At 39.3% G+C, this 25,294-nt stretch overlaps 1 protein-coding gene and 1 non-coding gene across 2 annotated transcripts; one reads left to right on the top strand and one right to left on the bottom strand.

The window, feature by feature from the left end:
* The first annotated feature begins 18,117 nt into the window (after window positions 1-18,117).
* LOC132168285 (small nucleolar RNA R71) lies at window positions 18,118-18,224 on the top strand. Its single transcript, XR_009438803.1, has one exon. It is a non-coding gene; the product is annotated as a small nucleolar RNA R71 (small nucleolar RNA).
* Window positions 18,225-20,916: 2,692 nt separating this feature from the next.
* On the bottom strand, window positions 20,917-22,041 carry LOC132167505 (uncharacterized). The gene has a single exon (XM_059578503.1). The coding sequence runs from the start codon at window positions 22,039-22,041 to the stop codon at window positions 20,917-20,919; it is 1,125 nt and encodes a 374-aa protein (XP_059434486.1).
* Between the last annotated feature and the right edge of the window lie 3,253 nt (window positions 22,042-25,294).

Below are 25,294 nucleotides of genomic sequence, written 5' to 3'. Positions count from 1 at the left end.
AGCCTGCACCGACACAAGTCATTCCCAACTTTCCAAGGGACAAAGACAAATTGGTTACGCACGTGTGGATGCCTCTCTTTTTGACCTTTTAGCAAAATATTAAATTTAGCCCTTAATTAGCACATATTCGATTTTATTTTTTAACCCCACGACGAAACCTAATCATTTGTTGACTTTTGTGGAACATGGATGAAATTAAGTTTCGACAACGATTTTTTTTTTTGGGACATGAAATTCGACTCTTTTAAATGAGTAATACTATAAGTTTTTTTAGAGTTTTCTTTGAGTCATCGTAAATGTGATGTGGCTTTTAAAATTACTAATAGATCATAAGCTAATAAATCACATATCAAATTCAACGGTAATTTTAAAAACCACATCATATTTAGGATGACTCTAAGAAGACTGTTGGGTTTTGAATTGCCAAATTTAGTGACAAAATACATTCATCTGCAATCCCGTCAGCAGTGCATATACGAGGTGTTGTGTCAAGAGAAGACCTAGAAAATGTGGTTAAGCTTAACCAATCATAATAGAAGACCTATATGATATGGTTAAGTTTAATCAAATCGGAATTCTTTAATTAGAGTTAAAATAGGATTTGATTAAATTTCGTATCCTGCACATGTATCAGTATTCGGATCATAACTTTCGGCTCAAGAATCGGATTGAGGTGAAACTAGCGGCATTGGAAAGCTAACACAAAATTATACAAATCTTGGTGAAATAAGATTTTCTAAATTCGAAAGTTAGCTATGCCAAAATCGTCTTGCAAGATAAGGAAGAAAATTTGGATGAATCCTATTCCAACTAGATATAGTTTTTCTTCACATTTCAACTAGTACTAGGTTTTTTTGTAGTCTATATATAGAGAGCTGTTATGCACGAAATTGTAAGGAATTCCACATAAGAATTCCATGTGCTAAGAGAGCGTTTAAGATATTGAGTGTTAGGGTTAGTCTCTCTTAGAGTTAAAGGTTGTGTCTTTATCACAAATCATATACAACCGAAGTCTACCGGAGTTCCGGTAAAGGAGATTAAGTAGAAGGATTGTGCCAGATGTTCTGGAAAGGGCTACTGCGGTAGAAGTCAAGTGGGTCGCTTGTCTTATGCAAGGAAATGTCAATTACAAAGGTTTTGTAAGTGTGAACTTCTTGTAATCCTTATTCTTTTATAGTTGATTGATTTCCTGGGTTTGGTTGCCCCTGAGAGGTTTTACATTTTAGAGAGTTCTCTAAATGGTTTCCTCTTCGTAACCAAAATATTTGTGTCTCTGTGATCTATTGTTCTACATATTTTGGTTGTATGATTGTTTAATTTTTAATTTTGCGTATTATTTGCATACACCTATTCAACCCCCTTATTGGTGTCGTTTGGAGTCGTATTTAGAATTTTCAAAGACTTATAGTATTACTCCTTATAAATTTATCATTGAGTTTATATGGGTTTCAAAAAGATAAATGTTATAGTACAATAAAAAGATTATTTTTTGCCTATAAAAGTTTTAGGTGGCAAGAGGTCATAGGTCCCTCCGTAGTTGCTGTGACCTCACCCACTGATGACCCTGTGACCTCTTGCTTCTTAGAATTTCTATGAGCTAAAAATAATCTTTTTATTATACTATAGCATATCTATTTCAAAAATTTAATGGTGAATTTGCAAGAATTAGATAAGAGGACGGATGGAAAGAAAAATAATAATTTCTCATGACTATTTGGCTCTTAGGAGGGACCAAGTAGTACCATTCATATATATATACACTATGGGTATTAAATTTGTTACCTAAAAATGGGTATCAAAATGATGTATAGTTTATTTATTGGTACTCGTAGCTTTTTCTTAATTTTTTTCTTTTTCAAGACTAGAAAAAACACAAAAATAATATCATAAGAATAGGTAACATTCCTCTAATGCAGGGAAATGTGCAAAAGAGGTGGGGGAGGCAATAGAAATTGTTAAAAAAATGTGGGAAGATGGATGCACGAGACTCAAGTAAAAGTCTTACGCGTAGAGTGCATCACATTGATCCGGGGTTGTTTGTCATTGGTTTGAAAAAAAGAAAGTGTCTATTGAAGCAAGATTTGATTGATGACTTAAAAAAGTATGAATATTTTATATGAAATATAGAAAATTTTTGTTTTATAGTTATTATTTTATTTAAATAGTAGTAAAATGTAATTAATGTGATATAAAAAAGCACTAATTTTAAAATTGAATTTGAGATAAATAGTATGAGCCAATTGACAAACAACCCCTTAAACTTCCTCTCTCTTTTGACATTTGAAGCCATAAACGCATTGAAAAAAAAAAAAAGGGATAACTTAATTACCATCCCATTTGAGAAATTCCCTAACTTCAAAACCTCTCAAGTTGGATCCATAAACTTTAAATTGCAATCAATTTGAACATTTACGTCAATTTTTACCGTTAAAACCTTTAAAAAGACAATATTATCATCCAATTTTCTTTTTATTAAAAAATATAAAATTAAAAAAAAAAAAAAAAAGGTCACAAGGTAGCCCAACCGTGGATCAATGTATGATTTTTTTTTTATAATATATATTTTTTAAGTTTTAATTTAAAATTAATGATAAATTTGAAATTTTATAAAAAAGTCTAGGATATAAATGTTATTATTTCACTTTTAACTTTTAAAATCTGACGGATGAATCTAAATTGACTGCAATTGAAAATTTAAGAGTTCAAATTGATAAGTTTTAAAGTTTTAAATTTTTTTTTTTAATACTTCAAGAATTTAAAAGTAAGTTAAAAAAAAATAAAAATAAAAAAAAATAAAAAATAAAAAAAAGACAAAATGACAAAGTAGCCGTTAACAACGACCAAATCACTTCTTTCCACCTCAGCAATCTCAGCCAGCATCAGTTCTATCACACTGCTTTTCCCACCAAGGGAATCTCTTGAGGAGGATCCTCTTGAAGTAGTAAAATGGGTTTGGGAAATAGTGTGAATTCAAGGGAAAAAACAAGAGTCAAACTATAATTGGCAGCCGAACCTTTTTACCGTTCCTGTGGGAGTAGAGCGGCATCCAAATCTCGCCGCCTATGCGCGCGGCGTGTAGTCGCCTTGTACTTTCTGCATTGACTCTGTCACGCAGGACCCGACTTTCTAGGGGACAATTTTTATTTATATTTTTAGAAGTGTTATATATTTTAAATTTTATTTTTAAAAATTAATTTATAAATGATGTGTTAACATCTAATGAAATTTATTACTCTAAAAAATATGTAACGAACTCATAAGGTGATGACACATCATTTAGGAATTAACTTTTGAAAAAAAAAAAAATTGAGATGTTTAATATTTCTCCCTTTTTCTACTGCCATTTAGAGCTGCAGCGTGCCGATTTGATTTGGGAAGCACTCCTTTTAGTTTTGTTTCTGTTTTCTTTTGTTTTGTTTTTTTTTTTAAGTTGTAATTTTTCCTTTCTTTTCTTTTCTTTTTTTTTTTCTAATTTATAGAGGTATTTTTGTTTTATTAAAAAATTTTAAAGTTATTTTTGTCTTTGTGGTGGATAATGACTTTTTTTAATACTTTAGAAAGAATATTAACATAATTGATAGTTTGAAGAGATATTGACAATATAGTAATAGCATTGGTAGTTTGTAGTATAAACCACATTGGTTCTCATTGATGCCTTGGTGGCACGGGCAGTTAAGCTATGGCTCGGCTGGCCTTTAGGGTATTTGATAAGTGCCAAATATTACATATTTGAACCCCTTTATTTACATTAGTTAATCCTTTAACAGTGTTATTATCTAATGTTCTGTATTAGTTTTGTGTTTTTAGTATTTTGTAGGTCGTTGAAGAAAAACTACTTTTCGAAAGAAAACATACTTTGAAAAGACCTACATGATGTGGTTAAGTTTAACTAAATCCAAGAAATGGTTAAATCGGATTAAAGTTCAGATTAGATAAATTTTGGATTGGATTCAAATTCAGATTTTGCACATATCTCAATATTTTGACCATAACTTTCTACTCAAATATTGGATCGAAGTAATTCAAGTAGCATTGCAAAGCTAACTCAAAATAATACAATTCGTTGTGAAATAGGATTTTACTAATTCGGACGGTTACTATGCCAAAATCACTCCGCAATCAAATGACACAAATTTGGACGAATCCTATTCCGATTTCAGACTTCTATTTTGACTGGGAGACAGACCTTCGAATTATCTAGGTTTAATAAGGCTTTTAGGACTTTTCTAAGCCTATAAATAGACCTTTTTGCATTCAAGAAAAGATATAGAATTCCAGAGAGCAAAATTCTACAGTTTTTCTATTTTTAGTTTAGGTTTTCTTTAGATGTATGTTTTATTTTTATGTGGAGCTAAATTCCCAACTAAGGTTGGGATGAAGCCTCACCGATAAAGAACATCAATACTTTCATGTAAATATTTATTTATCTGATTTTATTGGATATAATATTTCAATTGTTTTACTTATTTTCAATGTGTGGAGTGATTCTTGGATATCTTTTGTGATTCAAGGATACACTTGATGATTTAAAATAATTTTACATAATTAATTGCTTGATTTTATTTGCCTAAATAATTGGATATCCCTTGTGATTTGTTCTACGGATACATTTGGTGTTTCAATTAAGATTAGATATCTTTTGTGATTTACGTATGGATTTGATGATTTAATTGATATTGGATTCCTTTTGTGATTTGTGCAATGAATGAATACATGTGATGGTTTTGATTAAGTGTTGAAGCATAGTAAAACATATCTAAGATTTTAATTGTGAGAACTTCAGATTAATATTGATAAACATGGAAGTATGTTGTTATGATTCGATGAGTGTGAATTCTCAAACCTTAGTATTTTATCTCCTAATTTATTTTAATTAGTTTATGTTTGTCTTTTAATTTCAAAAATTAAAATTCAAAACCCTTTTGGAACTAGGTTAGGATTTAATTAGTTTAGATTTAAATTGCTATTTCAAAAATACAATTTGTTGTGCCAAATACTACCTAAATTAATAGATAATATTTAGTACGTTTTAACTCGCAAATGCACAAAATCAAAACAATAGTATAGTGCAGCAAGTACGAGATCAATCCCACAAGGACTGTGATTTTATTTAGAATTAATTGAAAATATCAACTTGTCACTGAATTGATATTGTGAAAAAGAAATAAAAAGATCTAAAGATAAATGAAAAACTAAAGGTAGGGCTTTGATATCCACAGCTAATTATATTTAGATAATATATCAATATGTCAATGTTTTGATCATGTCATATATATCTAATGTTTGTCAACCTAAGGAAATGGGTGTATACTCCTTAAGCTATAGATTTTCCCAAGCAACGAGTTAGGCATGGGTGTATACTAACTCTTTTCTTTCCTAAAGGATTTAGCATGGGTGTATACTAAATTGTTTTTTAGGAAAACATATATTTTGTGAAAATCGACAAACACATGGGGCCTAGGGCATGGGTGTATACTCCCGGTTCCCTATGTTGATTAACCCAAGAACCCGGTGTGGATTTCTTTTGCTACTTTTATTAAACCTAAGACTCGGTCATCCAAATTGATTTAACTTTTTAGTCCATACCATATGCATATTGTTGAAGCACAGTTTTCCTAGTGATGACGTGGCACGCCTGCTGGCTCTGAGTTGACCAACACACAAGTGGTTTGACTGCACAACAAAGAAGAAGAGAAGGATCGAAGAGACCGGGGGTGAGCCGGTAGGGACATTCTGATGCCTAAGTCAGAATGAGAGATAGTATGAGCAACAAAAGAAGAAGTCAAAGGCAAAGTTGCGCTTACCCTTTATGGAGAGATCATTTGTCTTTTATAGGTATGAAGTAGTGGAAGTCCCTTCACCAATGAATCACTCTTCCCTGAGTTTCTGCGATGCAGTTACTGACAAGGGATTTGGGTGATCATCCTCTCCGAGATCTTAGGGGATCAAGATCATAGGATTTGGTGGTTGCATGTATTACTTGATTTGAACATTTGTACATGATTTGTTGGACAATATATTTGATTTGCATTTTAGATAGATATAGCAGCTTTTGAATAAACAAGATTACTTATCTGTTAACGGCTGTATCTTTTAAGATACCCGAGTTATTCTTGTAGTCAAGACCTGTGTGTCCTGAGTTAGTCTCGGACTTAACGGTCTCGGCTCAAAGGTCTCGGATCCCATGGGTCTCGGATATGAGGGCCTCGGATATGTAGGTCTCGGACTTGTTTGCCTGAATCCTTACTGGTCCTGGGCCTTTCCATGATTGAGCTGGAGCTGAGGATTACCGGGTATTTAATGGTTTGATCTATGACCCAATAGTTACCCCCCAATTTCCATGTTTTTAGAACCAAGGAAATTTCATGTCTGTAGGAATAGGTCTATCTTCCGAGGCTGTCCCCCATATGGAGACATCCGGGACGACTTATGGTCTTCCGGGTCCCGTCTCGGATGACTGAGGCGGGAAAAACTTTTGAAATTTGAATTTCAAATTTGAGGCGGCTCAATTTTCAAATCTTGGTAGGAAAATTGAATTTCAAATTCGAAGTGGTGATGGTTGGTATTCCCGAGACCTTGTCGGTTCGTTAAGCTAGGTACTCGAGTACCTCCATGTGTCATCTGCAAAGGCATGCTCCTCTCGGCGCATTTAATGCACATATTGCCGAGGCGAGTCTTTAAAAAGTGGTAGTAGACTTCCCTTTTTCCATCTACTACTTCCTGGTCAGAGCTCTAACTTTCTGCTTTCTTTTCGTTCTCCAAAAGCTTTCTTTCTTTCCTCTTTTCCTTGCATCATTATGTCTGGTGACGAGGGATCAGGTTCCAACGTCCTCGGCGGCAACACTTATCCAGCCTGCTGGCAGCCGGCGTTGACCAGAGCTGACGAAGCTAGAATTCGGGAGGAGTGTTTTATTCCCAAATCGGTGAAGCATCGGTTTGATGATGAACAGGTGGGCGCTATAGTGCGATCTGATGCGCACGAGGTTTGTCTGTACGAGACCATGTTTCACACTGGTTTCCAACTGCCCTTCCTGTCGGTAGTGCGAGAATTGTTGAGCTATGTAAACTTGGCTCAGCATCAGATTGTGCCCAACGCATGGAAGCATATCTATGCCTGCATGTTGCTTTGGCCTATGGCGCTCGGACTGGGGCATTATCTCTCTGCCCGAGAATTTTTATGGGTATATTGGCTCCAAAAGAACCCAAAGTGTGAAGGTTTGTACAACTTCCAATCACGACGGGAAAAATTCATTCATGTAGACGGCAAATATTCCAGCAATCATGCATGGAAAAGTAAATACTTCTTCGCTACAGGTCAGTGGGAGTTCCATCCTACTGAAGCTGTCAAAGGTCCGAGGGTGCCTCGGGAAACATGCGTTCTTGCAGGGAACACGTCCAAAGAGCCAATCCTCACCAAAGATGAGCAGTGTTGTGTGAACGACGTTTTAGCGTGGACTCAGAGACACGAGAGTCTACTGAACTACTCCCTATTGATTAGTACGGCCTCGGAAGGGAGAGGCCTCGTTGCTCAAGAAGGAGGTGCTGGAGGAGCAAAAAAGAGGCCTGCTTCCGTGGTCGTCTAAGACTCAAAGCTTGTTGTCTCAGACCCTCCGGCAACCAACACCCGAGGAGCTACCCTGCGGAAGCCCAGGCTTGATGAAGGTAAAGGCAAAGTAATCGAGCCACCTAAGCAGAAGAACTTCCCACTTCATACAGGTGGGAGTAGTCCAACCTGTTACTCCACAATTTCGAACTACAAGGCCCTTGAAAATGGACGTTAGGGCTAAAAAACTCAACACTCCTCCTCGGGTGGCCAGGGCTTTGAGCTTGGTAGATGAGCCCGAAGAACCCGAAGAGCTTGAAGCCCCTCAACTAAAAAAGAGGAAACTAATAAAAGCGGCAGAGGCCAAGGTTTAGGATCAATTCGCCAGCTTCTTGGCCGCTAGGTGAAAGACCGGTCTTGAACCCGTGGAGAAACCAATGGCAGAGGTCGAGGCCTTCCTTGCAAACGAGCCCGTCCCGGAGCGGCCGTTAAATGCTACTCTTTTGGCCTCGGCTGGAGTCGTGGCCGAGACCGCGATCCCCATTGGTTCTATATCACTCCTACCCCTAGGCTCGAATATCCAACACATACTGGTTGAGATACAATTAGAAGTGAACTCAAATAGTTCCGTGGGGATGGTGTGTGAAAGGACCGAGGGGCCTACTGCAGCTGCCGGGGAAGCTCGACCTCCACCCCCCATTGCTGAGGAGGAACCAGAAGCCCATGCTTCTAAATCAGGAAAGGCTCGGCTGTCGACACATATATGTGCCAAGAAGGCTGCTGCTGCCGAGAGGGTCTCAGCTGCCGAGAGAGCCTCTGCTGCCGAGACCTCATCTTCTTCCGTCTCACCAGTAAGGCCTCTAGAGGAGGATTGGACTGTCAGCGGGCCCCTGGCAAAGTTCAGCGGTGACCTGAAGGGCAACCCTTTCTTAGCACTAGTGGATTTGATTCCACACGAGAACCTTACGATGGACTGTGACACATCTGCTCAAAGCATGACTGAGCAGATGATTTTCTTTCAACTTTTTGTAAGTATAATATCTTTCTCTTTCTTTCTATTTATACATACATGCTAATGAAATTCTTGTTGCAGAGCATCATGAAGTCGTTGATTTTGTATTGCTACTTTCGGAAGGCGGCCAAGGACTCGGCTACTAAAACGAGTAGTCTTGAACACAAAGTTGCTGATCTAGAGGCTGAGAATGCCAGGCTGAAGGAGATGGTAGCTAAGCAAGATGAAGAGTTGCTGCGCTCAGGTCAACAACAATCAATAATGCAAGCAAAGACTTCCGAGGCAGTTGCGGCTCGGGCAAGGGCTGAGTCAAAGGTCATAGAGCAGTCGGCTGAGATTGAAGGTCTCTGAGCTGAAGTAAACCGACTTCAGGAGGACAATTCTATCATCAAAGAAGACCTAAATCAGCTAGAAGAAGCGCACATAGAGGTCTCGGATCAGCTGAAATTGGCTCAAAATGAGATCTTGGATTAGAGGGCCTTGGTGGTGAAGGAAAATGAAGCCAAGGTCGTTGCCGAGGAGAAACTCAAATTCTTCAAAGGCAAGCACGTCTAGGTGAGGGCTCAGCTGAAGGAGGCCAAAACCCAAGCTGCCAATTATCTGCGTTAGCTATCCTTTGCCTCATGGGTTCGAAACTCTGCCTGGGCCGACAGGCTTATCTTGGGCTTCGAAACCTTTCGAGCATGGGCTAAGGACTCGACCCGAAGAATAAATCTTGACAAGGTGAAGATCGAGGACATCCCTTGTTTGGATGCAACTAAGGTACAACTGGTAAACTTGGGCTAAGAACACATGCCTAATGCAACAGAGATAAAATAATTTTTCTATGATCACCTTTTTGGATCCACAGCGCCAAGGTACCAAGTCTGCCCCGCGTAATGCGCAATCTGTAGAGGCCGATACCGTCGAGACCACATTTGCCGAGTCCTCTGAAGTTGCTCCTACTTCCGTCCCCAAAGAAGAATGATGTAAAACTTTTTACGGATTCTTTGTATATCTCAAATCTTTTAATGAAATGAGTTTTTGTGAATAATTTTGTGTTAAAAGTTTGGAAGAATAACATAAGTCTATCATAAGGTCTTGGAATAATAACCTTTTGATGTTTGCCTGTTGGTTAAGGTAGTTTGAAAGAGCCCATAATTATGTTTCTCCGAGTTAGGTCTCGAAAAATTTGGTTTAACCTTAGTTATGTTTCTCCAAGTTAGGTCTCGGGGAATTTGATTTAACATTAGTTATGCTTCTCTGAGTTACGTCTCGGGGAATCCCTTGGGTTTTTAACTTAACCATAGTTATGGTACCCCGAGTTAAATCTCGGGGAATCCCTAAGGTTTTTGATTTCTGGGTTTTGTTTAAAGAAAGCTTCTTTCGCATGCATTTCTTTAAGGCTCGGAAAAGCCTTTTCAGCTGTATTTTTCGAGACTTATAAAACCTTTTAATTTGTACTTATGAATATTGAATGCTCCTTAACTCCAAGATACTTTATTCATCGAAATAAAAATAATGAAATGAATAGAGAAATCACACATTACAGCATTTTAAACATAGTACTTTTTGAGGTGCTCAGCATTCCAAGGCCACGGAAAAGCCTTACCTTTGGAATCCTCCAAGTGGTATGCTCCTGCCCTTTTGCACTTAATCACCCTGTAGGGTCCTTCCCAATTAGGAGCCAGCTTTCCCTCAACTGGGTCCTTGGTTGCCAGTGTGATTCTACATAAGACCATATCCCCAACTTTGAAGCGTCGAGGTTTGACCTTCCTGTTAAAATACCGAGTCACTCTTGCTTGGTATGCTGACATAGTCATTTAGGCTCGATCCCGCTTCTCTTGTAGCAAGTCCAGGTGGAGCTGTAAACCCTCGTTGTTGGTCTCGGGCTGGAAGGCCTCTACACGATAGCTGCCTGAGCCTACCTCGACTGGAATGACTACCTCAGTTTCGAATGCCAAGGCATATGGTGTCTCCTCAGTTGGAGTTCTTCTGGTTGTCCGGTATGCCCACAAAACTTTTGGAAGATCTTCAACCTAATCTCCTTTACAATCATCAAGTTTTTTCTTCAAGATTTTGAAAATCGTTTTGTTGGTAGCCTCCACTTGTTCGTTAGCCTGGGAATGCCCTGGAGATGAGTTGTAGTTCCTTACCCGGAGCTTGGCACACTAGTCTCGGAATGAGTCGCAGTCAAATTGCCTGCCATTATTGTTGTGCAAATTTATTTAACTCGCAAGTGCACGAATCAATTGTAGTTAATGGATTGCAAGTGCGAGGTCGAACCCACAGGGAATTGTATTCTTGAAAGCAATTTTAAATCTAAATTAATTAAACCCTAATCTAGTTCCAAATTTTTGAGAGATTTTTTTGTTTGAATGAAAAAGCAAAAGCATGAACAATTTAAAGTGATTAAAATCTTATGACGAAGCACTAAGGTTTCGGAATCCGCACTCACAAATTCATAACAACATAATTTCATGATCTATAATATTCTCCAAAGTTCTCACATATAAATCTTAAGTTTGTTTTACTATTGCTTCAAAGAATTAATCAAAAGATCCCATGTATCCATTCATAACCCAAATCACAAAAGAAATCCAATATTCGATCAAATCATTAACTGTATCCGTAAATCACAAGAAAATATCCAATCTTTATCAAAACATCAATTGTATCCAGAGAATAAATCACAGGGGAAATCCAATTTTTAACAAAGAAAACCAAGCAATCAATTATATTGAATAATCTTAAATCATCAAGTGTATCCTTGAATCACAAAAGATATCCAAGAGTTATTCAATCCAATTGATTAGAAGTAAAACAATAGAGCAATTAAACCATTAAATTGGGAAATATTACATACATGAAACAAAGTTGTTAATCATAAGTGAGGCTTCATCTTCAACCTTAGTTGAAGGTTTAGCCTCTCATGTTATTGAAAGACAAAACAAAATTGATTGAATTCATAATGTAAAATCGAGTACTTACAAATAAGAATCACAAAGTAGAGATTCAAAAGTTAGGAAAACCTTAAACTCTCTTCTTTCTCCTCTGCAATCTTCAAATTCGTAGTCCCCTCAACTAATCTGATAATTCCCTATTTATAGACCTAAAACTTAGGGTTTTACAAGTTGAAATCGGATACAATTCGTCCAGGTTTGTACCATTTAATTACGGGACGATTTTGGAATAGTAAACGTCCGAACTAGCAAACTCCTATTTCACAATGAATTGTAGTATTTTGAGTTATCTTTCCAATGCCACTTGAATCACCTCAATCGGATATGTGAGCGAAAAGTTATGGTCAAAATACTGAGACGTATAGAATCTGAATTTGAATCCAATTCGAAATTTTATTCAATCTTATCCTTAATCCGATTTACCCATTTCTTGGATTTGGTTAAACTTAACCACATCATCTAGGTCTTCTCAAAGTATGTTTTCTTCCAAAAAGTATTTTTTCTTCAACACCTACAAAATACTAAAAACACAAAACTAACACAGAACATCAGATAATAACACAGCTAAAGGATTAACACAAGTAAATTAAGGGGTCCAAATATGCAATATTTGGCACACATCAAACACCCCCAAACTTAACTTTTGCTAGTCCCTTAGCAAAACAAAACGAAAAATAGAATGAAAACAAAACAAAACAAAACATAAATCCTCTTTCGTGGGAGAGACGATTGCATTTAGCATATGCAACAAGCCTTTTAAACCCCTAGGCATCCCTAGTGGACGAGTGAAGTCTCGTGAGGGCTTAACAGGAATGATACCCACAAACATTGTAGTACTATGTTGTTAACAAGAAAGAAGTTTCACATAAACCATGGTTCTTATTTATGAGCAAACTTAAAAAGACAAACACCATCATCACTATCAAAAGGAAATCCAGAATCAAATCACTCATAAATGAACAATTTAGACTTCATATGTTCTGAAATGTGTAAAGTGTAATTAGCATACAATCATGAAGCTTTCAGCTTAAACTCAAGACAAGTTCTATAAAATTTGTAAGAATCCCTAACAGATGAAACAACCAAGGCAAGATATGCAATTTTTTTTTTTTTTTTTTTAACAGACTTTGTAGTGTCTAACTCCCTTAAGCTTTCTAATTGACCCATGTAACAAGTGTTAGGCCAATGACTCCCAAGCCAGGTGGCTTTAGGGCACTAGATGTAAAACATCTCTAAGGGCTTAGTAACTTAAGTCAACAAGGCTACGAAGCCAGACTAGCCATATCTTAAATCAATATTGAATTTCACACCTTTTGACACGAACACTCAATGCTTAATGAGGCAAGAGGTCCGGTTACTCAACGAAAAACTCAACATGATCTTTCTTTTCTTTTTCCTTCTCTTTTTATTTATTTATTTACTTTTTTATTTTTTTATATCTTGCAAGCCAATGGTTATTCATCAATAGGTCATCCAACAAATCTCAAAGAGAACAAGCTTAAGCTCAAACATCATACCTCACAGAAAACATGCTAATGTGCTCATAAAAATTTATCTCAAAACAAGTGAAATCTCTTTTACCCAAAAATAAGTCAAAGGACTCAGACTCCAAATGACATAATGATGTGTTCAACCCTTTAAGAAAGCTAATGAAATGCAAACCACAGTCACAGTTTAACTCAAACTTGACAAAAACATAGCATAATTTTTTTTTTTTCAAATTTTTTTTTTTAAAAAAACACAAAAAGACAAATAAAACTAAACAAATAAAAAACAAAAATAAATAGACAAAGATAGACAAAGTGTTTTTCCATACCCCCAAACTTGAATCACACATTGTCCTCAATGTAGGCAGAAACACAATACCAAGAGGTATAAGGAACCAGAGTGAGCAAAGAGACGACCCCCAAACTTACTCATAATAACACCTGTCCTGAAAAACACAAAAATAAAACAAAAATGAAGATAGACTAAACAACACAAAAAATGACTAAAAATACCAAAGAAAAAGGAATGCCTCCCATAAGCGCTAAGTTTACAGTCTTCAGCCAGACTTTTCACCGCTGATGATTAAGTAGACGATGTAGGATCTTCCAAAGGCAATTCCTCACTCTCCGAAATTTCCAGTTCCAAGAATGGCTTCAACCGCTGACCATTGACCTTGAGAACACTTCCATTCTTAGGATCCTGGATTTCGATGGCTCCATGAGTAGAAACTGCACGCACTATGAATGGTCCAGTCCATCGGGATTTGAGCTTTCCTGGAAACAGATGCAGACGTGAGTTGTAAAGGAGGACTTTTTGACCAACTTCAAATGATCTTCTCAAAATGTTTTGGTAGGGAGTTGCAACTTTATGAGTAATACCATACTTCTTCATGAGTTGCTCAAAATATCGGTTGCAAAAATGCTTCCCCCCATCACTGATGATGGCACGTGGTGTCCCAAAACGTGCGAACACATTTTCTTTCAAAAATTGCAACACGACTCTGTGATCATTAGTCTTGCAGGCAATAGCCTCCACCCACTTGGAAACATAATCCACCGCCACAAGGATGAAAAGATACCCATAAGAATTAGGGAAGGGACCCATGAAATCAATGCCCCAAACATCAAACAACTCCACAATAAGGATCGGGTTCAGCGGCATCATATTCCTTCTTCCAATGCTCCCCAACTTCTGGCATCTATCACAGGCTGAACAGTAGGCATGGGCATCTCGAAAAATGGAGGGCCAATAGAATCCACTTTGAAGAATCTTCGCCGCCGTCTTTTTAGAACTGAAGTGGCCTCCACATGCATGATCATGGCAAAAAGATAGGACATTTTGCTGGTCATTTTCAGGAATGCATCTCCTTATAATCTGATCTGGGCAGTATTTGAACAGGTAAGGATCATTCCAAAAGAAGTACTTTGCCCCAGCCAAGAATTTTGATTTGTCTTGCCTAGTCCAATGTGATGGCATTTGGGCAGTGACAAGGTAGTTCACTATGTCTGCGCACCATGGTGCAGGATTTTGAGAGATGTGCATAAGTTGTTCATCAGGGAATGTCTCAGCAATCGGCACAGCATTTTCATTGAAGTCCACAACCAGCCTAGATAGATGGTCAGCTACCACATTCTCGGAACCCTTCTTGTCCCGAATTTCAATATCAAACTCTTGCAGCAACAGAATCCACCGGATGAGACGAGATTTAGCATCTTTCTTTGACAATAGATATTTTAGTGCAGCATGATCCGAGTAGACTATGACTTTAGACCCTAGCAAGTAAGATCTAAACTTATCCAAAGCAAACACTACAGCTAACAACTCCTTTTCAGTAGTGGAGTAGTTAAGTTGTGCATCATTCAGAGTCTTGCTGGCATAGTATATGACATGCGGAATCTTCTCTACTCGCTGACCCAAAACGGCTCCCATAGCATAATCAGAGGCATCACACATTATCTCGAACGGAACCCCCCAATTAGGTGGCTGAATGATTGGTGTAGAAGTTAAGGTCTTTTTCAGAATCTCAAAGGCTGTTTGGCACTTGTCATTGAAGTCAAAAGGAACATCTTTTGCCAATAGATTACATAGAGGTCTTGCTATCTTGCTGAAGTCCTTGATGAATCTTCTGTAGAACCCAGCATGTCCCAGAAATGACCGAACCTCCTTAACTGTCCGCGGGGGCGGAAGGTTAGATATCAGATCAACCTTAGCTCTGTCAACCTCAATACCTTTGTGGGAAATTACATGCCCTAAAACAATTCCTTGTTTCACCATGAAGTGGCATTTTTCCCAATTCAGAACCAAATTCTTCTCCTTGCACCGTACCAGCACCAATGTGAGATGATGTAGACATTCCCTAAATGATGAACCAAAGACTGAGAAGTCATCCATGAAGATCTCCAGGTGACGTTCAACCATATCTGAAAAGATGCTGATCATACATCGCTGAAAAGTGGCGGGTGCATTGCACAATCCAAACGGCATACGGCGATAGGCAAACGTACCGAACGGACAAGTGAAAGTAGTCTTCTCTTGATCTTCGGGGTCCAGTGGAATTTGGTTGTAGCCGGAGTAACCATCAAGGAAACAGTAGTACTCATGGCCTGCCAATCTCTCCAACATCTGATCGATGAAAGGTAGAGGAAAATGGTCTTTTCTTGTCACGGCATTTAACTTCCTGTAGTCAATGCACACTCTCCATCCTGACTGCACACGAGTGGGGACCAACTCATTTTCCTTGTTCTTGATAACTGTAATCCCTGCCTTCTTCGGCACCACATGAATGGGACTCACCCATTTGCTGTCAGAGATTGGGTATATGATTCCCGCATCCAGAAGTTTAATTACCTCTGCTCGAACTACCTCTTGCATGGCCGGATTCAACCGTCTCTGTGGCTCGCGAGAAGTTTTAGCATTTTCTTCCAGATGAATCTTATGCATCACTACTGTAGGGCTGATTCCTTTGATATCTTCTATTGACAACCCGATTGCTTCTTTATGCTCTCTCAAAACTTCTAACAGCTCATGTTCCTGATCACTATCCAAATCGGCAGCAATGATCACAGGCAGAGATTCTATAGGATCCAGATACTTGTACTTCAGGGTGTCTGGTAGAGGCTTCAACTCCCGCTTGACAGGCTCAACTGCTAATGAAGATGGATCAGGGGACGATGTCAAAGTAATTTTTGTAGTCTCCGTCTTTATCTCAGGCGTTGAGTCTAACAAGGCGTCAACTTGTTCCAATAAAGTGTCCAGTGCCATGTCACTTCCCAGTGCAATCAGGCATTCTCCCAAGGGGTCTTCAATATCTGGTTCATTGACAGTTTTCTCTACTATCTCCTCAATTAAGCATGTGCTTCTGACCTCCTCATACTCAAATGGTCTGCTTGCTGATATCAAAGATGTTCAGTTCCACTGTCATGTTTCCAAATGATATCTTCATGACTCCAGTTCTACAGTTGATTAGGGCATTAGCCGTAGCTAAAAAGGGACGCCCTAATATGATTGGAACTTGAATTTCTGCATTTTCCATCTCTGTATCTAAGACAATGAAGTCCACAGGGTAGTAGAACTTATCAACTTTGATCAGCACGTCTTCAATAATTCCCCTTGGAACCTTCACAGATCTGTCAGCCAACTGAAGTGTAATTGAAGTGGATTTCAATTCTCCCAATCCCAACTGAACAAATACTGAATATGGCAGTAGATTTACACTGGCACCCAAATCCAACAGAGCTTTCTCAACTCGATTGTCACCAATCTTGCAAGCAATGGTAGGACATCCAGGGTCCTTATACTTTACAGGCATCTTGTATTGCAAGATAGAGCTGACCTGCTCAGTCAGGAAAGCTTTCTTGGGGACGTTCGTCTTTCTCTTGATGGTGACCAAATCCTTCAGAAATTTGGCATAAGAAGGCACTTGCTGGATGGCATCTAGGAATGGAATGTTTATCTGCACTTGCTTGAACACTTCCAAAATATCATTGAACTTCGAGCTCTTCTTTGGCAGTTTCAGTCTTTCTGGATACGGAGCCTTGGGTATATACTTTTTGGAAGGATCCTCAGTAATCGGAATGGCAATGTCCGGTCCTGTGTCTTCCGTAGGCTTGTCCAGGTTTTCCTTCTCTTCTGCAGCCTTAGTGGCCTCTTCAGGCATGACCACTTGATTATCCACCTGTTTGCCTGACCTCAAAGTGGTGATGGCTTGTACATGATCCTGACCATGCGTAGAGGCAGAGGAACTTCAAATCACAAATTGCCCTTTTGGGTTAGGCACAGGTTGACTAGGGAACTTCCCTCTTTCTCTTTCCCCCACTTGATTTGCTATATGGCCAACTTGTCCTTCTACCTTGATCATGGCCTGCTTAAGTTCTTGTATGTCTCTGCCATTAGCCATGTTGGAATTCCTCAGCTCCTGTACAGCTTGGGAATTACTCATGGTAGCATTCTTCATATCTTGTATGTTCTTATCCATTGATTGCATGAATGCTTTCATCATGTCTTCCAGTGATGACTGTGGTGCAGGCTGTGGCCCTTGAGTGGTGGATTGATAAGCAGGAGGTTGAGTTTGGTGAGATGGCCTGAACTGATTCTGAGCTTGAATGGATGTATCTCTCTAGTTCAGTGGTTGATTCTGCTTCCAAGAGAAATTAGGGTGATTCCGCCACCCTGGATTGTAAGTTTCAGAAGACGGTCCAGTTGTGGGTTTTCTGTACTCATTGAAGGCATTGACTTGCTCAGTTGGATACTCTGTTGACAGAGTTGGGCAGTTTTGAGTGAAATGCATTTGACTCTCACATAACCCGCATGCATCAACTTGGTAAGTATCTGCTGCATTCACTGATTTGTTTAAGACCATAGTGTCAAACTGACGCCTGAGAACCTTGAACTCTTCCCTTAATTCAGCATCATTCCTCACCTCATGGATGCCTCCTGTCTTGGGAGCGGGTTGTTGTCTGTCCCAACAATCTTGAAAATCCCATTGTTGTGCTCGTTCAGCCATTTCGTCCAAAGTCTTATAGGCTTCATCCCCAGTAAGACTTAAGAATTCTCTACCATTCATAGTCTCAAGTGAGTTTCGCTCACTTGGTGTTAGTCCCCTATAGAAAATTTGAACAAGCACCTCATTCTCAAACCCGTGGGGTGGGCATTTTATAGTAAGCTCTTTAAACTTCTCCCAACTATCGGTGAATCTTTCCCCTTCTTTCTGTCTGAAATTGGTGATCTGTAGACGGAGGTTATTGATTTTGGAAATTGGGAAGAATTTGTTGTAAAATTTGCTTTGCAGCATATCCCAAGAAGTGATAGATCCAGGTCTATTGTTGAGTAGCCAGGATTTCGCCCTATCATGTAGGGACAGAGGGAATAACCGAAGACGCACCGCTTCTGCTGGGGCATTTTGCGTATTAACAATGTCGCAAATTTCCAAAAAAATCCTCACATGAACATATGGATCCTCATTCTCTAATCCTCTAAATGCAGGAAGGTGGCCTATTGTACTCGGCTTCAACTCGAAGCGAGTAGCTGGCAACACTATACACGATGGTGTGTTGGTAATATTGGGTACGAACAGCTCCCTGAGGGATCTAGGTTGATTTCGTTCTCCCATCTTAACAGACTTTTCTGAATCAGACTCGGAACTTTGAGAATTGGTGGGTGAGTTTGGTGGCTGTCTTAGATTCTCTCTCGCTGTTCTTTCAATTTCAGGATCAAAAGCGTTTAACTCCAGATTTAAAGCCCTACGACCGAACATGCAAATAGGAACTAACAAGCTAACAAGCTAACAAACTAATAAACTAAAAACTGAAATGAATTGAACTAAATTAAATTATATTAAACTAACTAAACACAATTGCAAGCAGAAATTAATTTAAACAGAAACTAAAAACTCACAAAAAAGGACCAAAAGATTATGGCAAAAATCTACTGAACTGTTGCGGTTGCTGTCTTGGCCACAAGTGTGCTCGATCGTAGCAGGGCTGTAACACAAACAAAACAACAACAAAAAACAAAAAGAAAAATCTTTTTTTATTTTTTTTTATTTATTAGTAACACGAATAAAACAAAACAAATTGCAGAAAAATAAAATCTTAATTATAACTAGTAGAAGAATAAAACTAATTTAGAAATAAATTGGTTTCAAAAAATAAACAAGTCCCCGGCAACGGCGCCAAAAACTTGTTGTGCAAATTTATTTAACTCGCAAGTGCACGAATCAATTGTAGTTAATGGATTGCAAGTGCGAGGTCGAACCTACAGGGAATTGTATTCTTGAAAGCAATTTTAAATCTAAATTAATTAAACCCTAATCTAGTTCCAAATTTTTGAGAGATTTTTTTGTTTGAATGAAAAAGCAAAAGCATGAACAATTTAAAGGGATTAAAATCTTATGACGAAGCACTAAGGTTTCGGAATCCGCACTCACAAATTCATAACAACATAATTTCATGATCTATAATATTCTCCAAAGTTCTCACATATAAATCTTAAGTTTGTTTTACTATTGCTTCAAAGAATTAATCAAAAGATCTCATGTATCCATTCATAACCCGAATCACAAAAGAAATCCAATATTCGATCAAATCATTAACTGTATCCAGAAATCACAAGAAAATATCCAATCTTTATCAAAACATCAATTGTATCCAGAGAATAAATCACAGGGGAAATCCAATTTTTAACAAAGAAAACCAAGCAATCAATTATATTGAATAATCTTAAATCATCAAGTGTATCCTTGAATCACAAAAGATATCCAAGAGTTATTCAATCCAATTGATTAGAAGTAAAACAATAGAGCAATTAAACCATTAAATTGGGAAATATTACATACATGAAACAAAGTTGCTAATCATAAGTGAGGCTTCATCTTCAACCTTAGTTGAAGGTTTAGCCTCTCATGTTATTGAAAGACAAAACAAAATTGATTGAATTCATAATGTAAAATCGAGTACTTACAAATAAGAATCACAAAGTAGAGATTCAAAAGTTAGGAAAACCTTAAACTCTCTTCTTTCTCCTCTGCAATCTTCAAATTCGTAGTCCCCTCAACTAATCTGATAATTCCCTATTTATAGACCTAAAACTTAGGGTTTTACAAGTTGAAATCGGATACAATTCGTCCAGGTTTGTACCATTTAATTACGGGACGATTTTGGAATAGTAAACGTCCGAATTAGCAAAATCCTATTTCACAATGAATTGTAGTATTTTGAGTTAGCTTTCCAACGCCACTTGAATCACCTCAATCGGATATGTGAACGAAAAGTTATGGTCAAAATACTGAGACGTATAGAATCTGAATTTGAATCCAATTCGAAATTTTATTCAATCTTATCCTTAATCCGATTTACCCATTTCTTGGATTTGGTTAAACTTAACCACATCATCTAGGTCTTCTCAAAGTATGTTTTCTTCCAAAAAGTATTTTTTTCTTCAACACCTACAAAATACTAAAAACACAAAACTAACACAGAACATCAGATAATAACACAGCTAAAGGATTAACACAAGTAAATTAGGGGTCCAAATATGCAATATTTGGCGCACATCAATTATCTGTGACGAATGCATGGGGAATGCCGTACCGGGATATGATGCTCTTCCACAAAAACCGTTCTATTGCCTTGGCTGTGATATTTATTAAGGCTTCAACCTCTGCCTATTTAGTGAAATAATCCACAGCGCCAACCACAAACCGTACACCTCCCCTGCTTTGAGGCAATGGTCCCACTATATCTACCCCCCATTGTGAGAAGGGCCAAGGTGAAGAGATTGCACTCAGGTTTTCAGGGGGTTGGTGAGTGACATTAGTGAATCTTTGGCATTTGTCACAATTTCTAACTAACTCTACCGAGTCCCGATTCATGTTGGGCCAATAGAAACCCGCTCGAACTGCTTTGTGCGCTAGTATTCTAGCTCCAGAGTGGCTCTCAGATCCCTTCTTGGATCTCTCTGAGAATATAATTTCCCTCTTCTTTTGAAACACACTTGAGGAGTGGTAACATGAAACCCCTCTTGTAAAGAATTCCATTTACCATCGTAAACCATGCAGCTCTTATTTTGAACTGAATAGCCGACTTTCGATCTGGCGGGAGGACTCCTTTTTCCAGGTATTCCATGATTTCCAATTGCCAATTGGGTATGGTCTCGGTTGTTGAGACCGACACCGTCTCGATAATGGATGACTGTGGAAGAATTTGGACAGGTGTCTCGTCTTCAATCTCCCCATTCGCTGCCGAGGCTATTCGGGCCAACCTGTCTGCTCTCTCATTCTCAGGTCTCAAAACTTTGACAATGCTGAACCTCTCAAATAAACTTTGCATTTCTTGTACTTTCGACAAGTATAACTTCATCTTTTCCCCCTTGGCTTCGAATTCACCTCGAACATGACCAACGATGACTTGGGAATCACTTCGCACTTCTACGAATTTAGCACCCATTTCTCGAGCGAAACCAAGTCTTGCCAGAACTGCCTCATACTCGGCTTCGTTATTTGTAGTTTTAAATTTTACCTTCAAGGAACTGCACAGTTCTTCCCCATTCGGGGTAATCATCATTATTCTAGCTCCACCGTGCTTCTTCGTAGATGATCCATCAACATAAATTACCCATGTTTCATCATTCGGCCAACCTGTCACATCCGGCAAATTAGTGAACTCTGCCAAAATATCAGCCAGTGCTTGACCTTTGAGAGAATTCCGAGGGAGAAACTCAATGTCAAATTCTCCCAGTTCAATTTCCCAGTTAGCTAATCTTCCCGATAGATTTAGCTTTCTTAAAACCTTCTTCAAAGGATACTCAGTTAATACCCTTATAGTATGCACTTGAAAGTAGAGTCGGAGTTTTCTAGACGCTATAATCAAGGCGAAATCCAGTTTTTCCATCTGGGGATATCTTTCTTCAACGCCCCTTAAGGCTTTACTGATGAAGTACACAGGCCTCTGAATTCCATCTTCTTTTCGGATTAATGCTGCACTCACAGCTGTGGGAGACATAGCTAAGTACAGATACAGTGCTTCCCCAAGCCTCGTCTGGCTTAGCAAAGGTGAGCTCATTAGATACTTTTTTAGCTGTCCGAAGGCTTCCTCACATTCGTCCGTCCATTCAAAGGCCTTTCATAAGACTTTAAAAAATGGAAGACACTTATCGATTGATAGTGAAATGAACCGATTTAGTGCCGCTATTCTTCCCTTTAATTCCTGAGTTGTTTCAAAGTTTTTGGAGACTACATGTCTAAGACAGCTTGTATCTTCTCGGGGTTAGCCTCTATTCCTCGGCTCGACACCATGTAACCGAGGAACTTTCCCGATGAGACTCCAAATGCACATTTCGAGGGATTCAACTTCATCCCGTACTTCTTCAAGGTTACAAACGTTTTTTGCAAGTTGAGTGCATGGTTCTGCAGTAGCACACTCTTGTCTAGCATGTCATCAACGTATACCTCCATATTCCATCCGATCTGGTCACAAAACATTTTGTTAACCAGTCTCTGGTATGTTGCCCCTGCATTCTTCAAACCGAAAGGCATGAGTCTGTAACAGTACAGGTCTCGGTCGGTTATGAATGCAATTTTTTCACGATCTTCTTGATGCATATATATCTGGTTGTAACTAGAGAAAGCGTCCATAAAGCTGAGTAAGCCATACCCCGCTGTCAAGTCCACCAATGCATCGATATGGGGTAATGGAAAGCTGTCTTTTGGACAAACTTTGTTGAGGTCGGTAAAATCCACGCACATCCTCTATTTTCCATTGGATTTTTTAACCAATACTACGTTGGCTAACCAATCGGGATAATAAACTTCCTCAATAAAACGAGCCTTGAGAAGCTTCTCTACTTCTTCAGCTATAGCCATATATTCCGTTCAAGAGCGAACGTTCTTCTCGTTTGCTTCACCGGCTTCATACTTCGATCCACGTTGAGTTGGTGAAGAATGTCTTCAGGACTGATTCCTAGCATATCTCCATGGGTCCACACGAAAACTTCTAAGTTCCGTCGAAGGAAGGTGACAAGACCGTCTTGGACCCTGGGACTGATTTGTGTCCCAATTTTCAAAAATTTTCCTTCACCGACCACTATGTCTTCTAATGGCTCGGCTGGCTCTCCCTTAGGCTCATTCCTACCTTTACCACCTACTGTACCAATTACTATAGGAGTTGGATTCGAGGCCTTCTTGAGAGATGTATTGTAACATCTTCTCGCCTAAGTCTGTTCCCCCCTTAGTTCTCCAACTCCTTCCTTAGTTGGGAACTTCATCATCAAGTGGTATGTTGAAGTTACGGCCTTCAACTTATTCAAAGCAGGAAGACCTATGATAGCATTGTAAGCACCAGGTCGGTCAATGACCAAGAAGTCTACCATTACAGTCTTCTGCTTGGGTGCCGTCCCGCCGTCACAGGTAGTGAAATAAGGCCAATTGGCTGGACTTGCTCCCCTGCAAATCCAACCAAAGGAGAATTAAATGGTTTGATCCTGTCGCGACCAGTACCCATTTGCTTGAAAACCGGCCAATACAGGACATCGGCTGAACTTCCATTGTCCACCAAAATTTGATGGATCATATGGTTGGCCACTGTCACTATTACTACTAGTGGATCGTCATGCAGCTGCATTACCCCTAGCATCCTCCTCAAAGAAAGAAAGAGTCATTGAATCCTTCCTCGAAACCTTAGAAGGTCTTTGCACTGTAAGGACCTCTTCAGTCTGTGTTTTTCTCGCATAAGCATTTCTAGCTGAGTTGGATTGTCCTCCACCAGCTATTCCTCCGGCAATAGTGTGGATTTCACCTACCACTCCTTGGTCCCGAGGAGCTCTCGGATCCTCTCTGGGAGCATCCTCGCGATCATGTCTCCGATCTCTTTCTTTTGCGCCTCGGTTTGCATCCAATAGAAGGGCCTGTTGGTGAACTGCATCTCGATTCCTTTCTCCTGCAAGGAACCTCACAAGCCTTCCATTTCTGATGAAAGTTTCAATCTCCTGACGCAGAGTTATACAATCTTCCGTCAAATGCCCGTGATCATTATGATACTCACAGAACTTTGTCTGGTCTCGCTTCCTCGGATCACCCCGCACTTACTCGGCCACCTGAAAGTTGGGTCCCTTCTAATCTCCATGAATACTTCATTGACACCAACATTCAAGGGTGTGAACCTTCGATCTTCACGTCGATGGGGCTCTATCTTCAGGAAGGATGGCACGGTCTTCTTCACCACTTTCTTTTGGAATTTCCCTTCTTTCGCAGTGGACGTTGCGGGTATCTCCTTCTTGCTTTCCTCCTTTTCTCAGTCCTCTTCCTCCTGACCTTTCATTAAAGCCTTAATCATTTCCTCCTGATTGATGTATTCCTCAGTCTTATTGATAAACTGGCGAAGAGTTATCTCTGTCGAACTCTTTGATACTTCGGCCATCAGAGGCCCATTTGGCCTGACTCCGTGCCATAATGCGGATAATACTGTTTGATCTCCTAGGTTCTCCACCAACAGCTTTTCTTTATTAAACCTGAGCATGAAATCCTTCAGACTCTCTTCTTTTTCCTGACGAAGAGATAGCAAACAAGCTGAGTGCTTCTTCCTCTTCCGGGTCGCCAAGAATTGGCTTAAGAAGAGGCATCCGAGTTCTTTGAAGTTATCCATTGACTTGGCGGGCAATCTGGCGAACCAATCTTTAGCAACTCCTTCTAAGGTGAGGGGAAAGATTCTGAATGCAATTTCGTCCAAAAATCTATGAAGGAAAAAATGAGCACGGATGTTTTCCATGTGTTTAGAAGGGTCGCCATTACCGTCAAACTCCTTGACACGAGGCATCTTGAAGTTGTCAGGCAAGGGGAAACCCAACACTTGATCAGTGAAAGGCAGGTCGGTGTTGTACATAAGCTCCCTAGCAGGGCTTTTCTCCTCTTTGGCAGCGAACTTGCGAGTTAGTTCTTCATACTTCTTTTTAAGATCTTCCATGTCATCACTCATCTGGCCCTCATTCCGCCCATTATGCTGGTCGCCTTGGTGAGGTTGTTCCCGTCGAGGCCTAGTATGCTGAGACCTCTCCGGGCTCTCCTGCTCATGACGTTCCTCATTCTGGACAATCGTATGATGGCTGGCATGAATCGAACTTGCATCTTCTTCACGGTGCGAATCTGCAATCAACTTTCCCTTGTGGATTTCTACACACCTTTCCTTCTCACGCCTTTCTTCACACTTCTTTGCCCGCCTTTCCTCGTGCTCTTGGTCCCTCTGGCTATTGTGGCCTTCAGTAACCGTGAGCCTTGTGGCGAGGTCTTCATTCTGCTTCTTCAGGGCCTTCATAGACTCGGTC

This window comes from Corylus avellana, chromosome ca1, assembly GCF_901000735.1.
Source record: "Corylus avellana chromosome ca1, CavTom2PMs-1.0".
NCBI lineage: Eukaryota > Viridiplantae > Streptophyta > Magnoliopsida > Fagales > Betulaceae > Corylus > Corylus avellana.
Note: the sequence above shows the minus strand (reverse complement) of the source record. Positions and strands in the feature narration are given on the sequence as shown.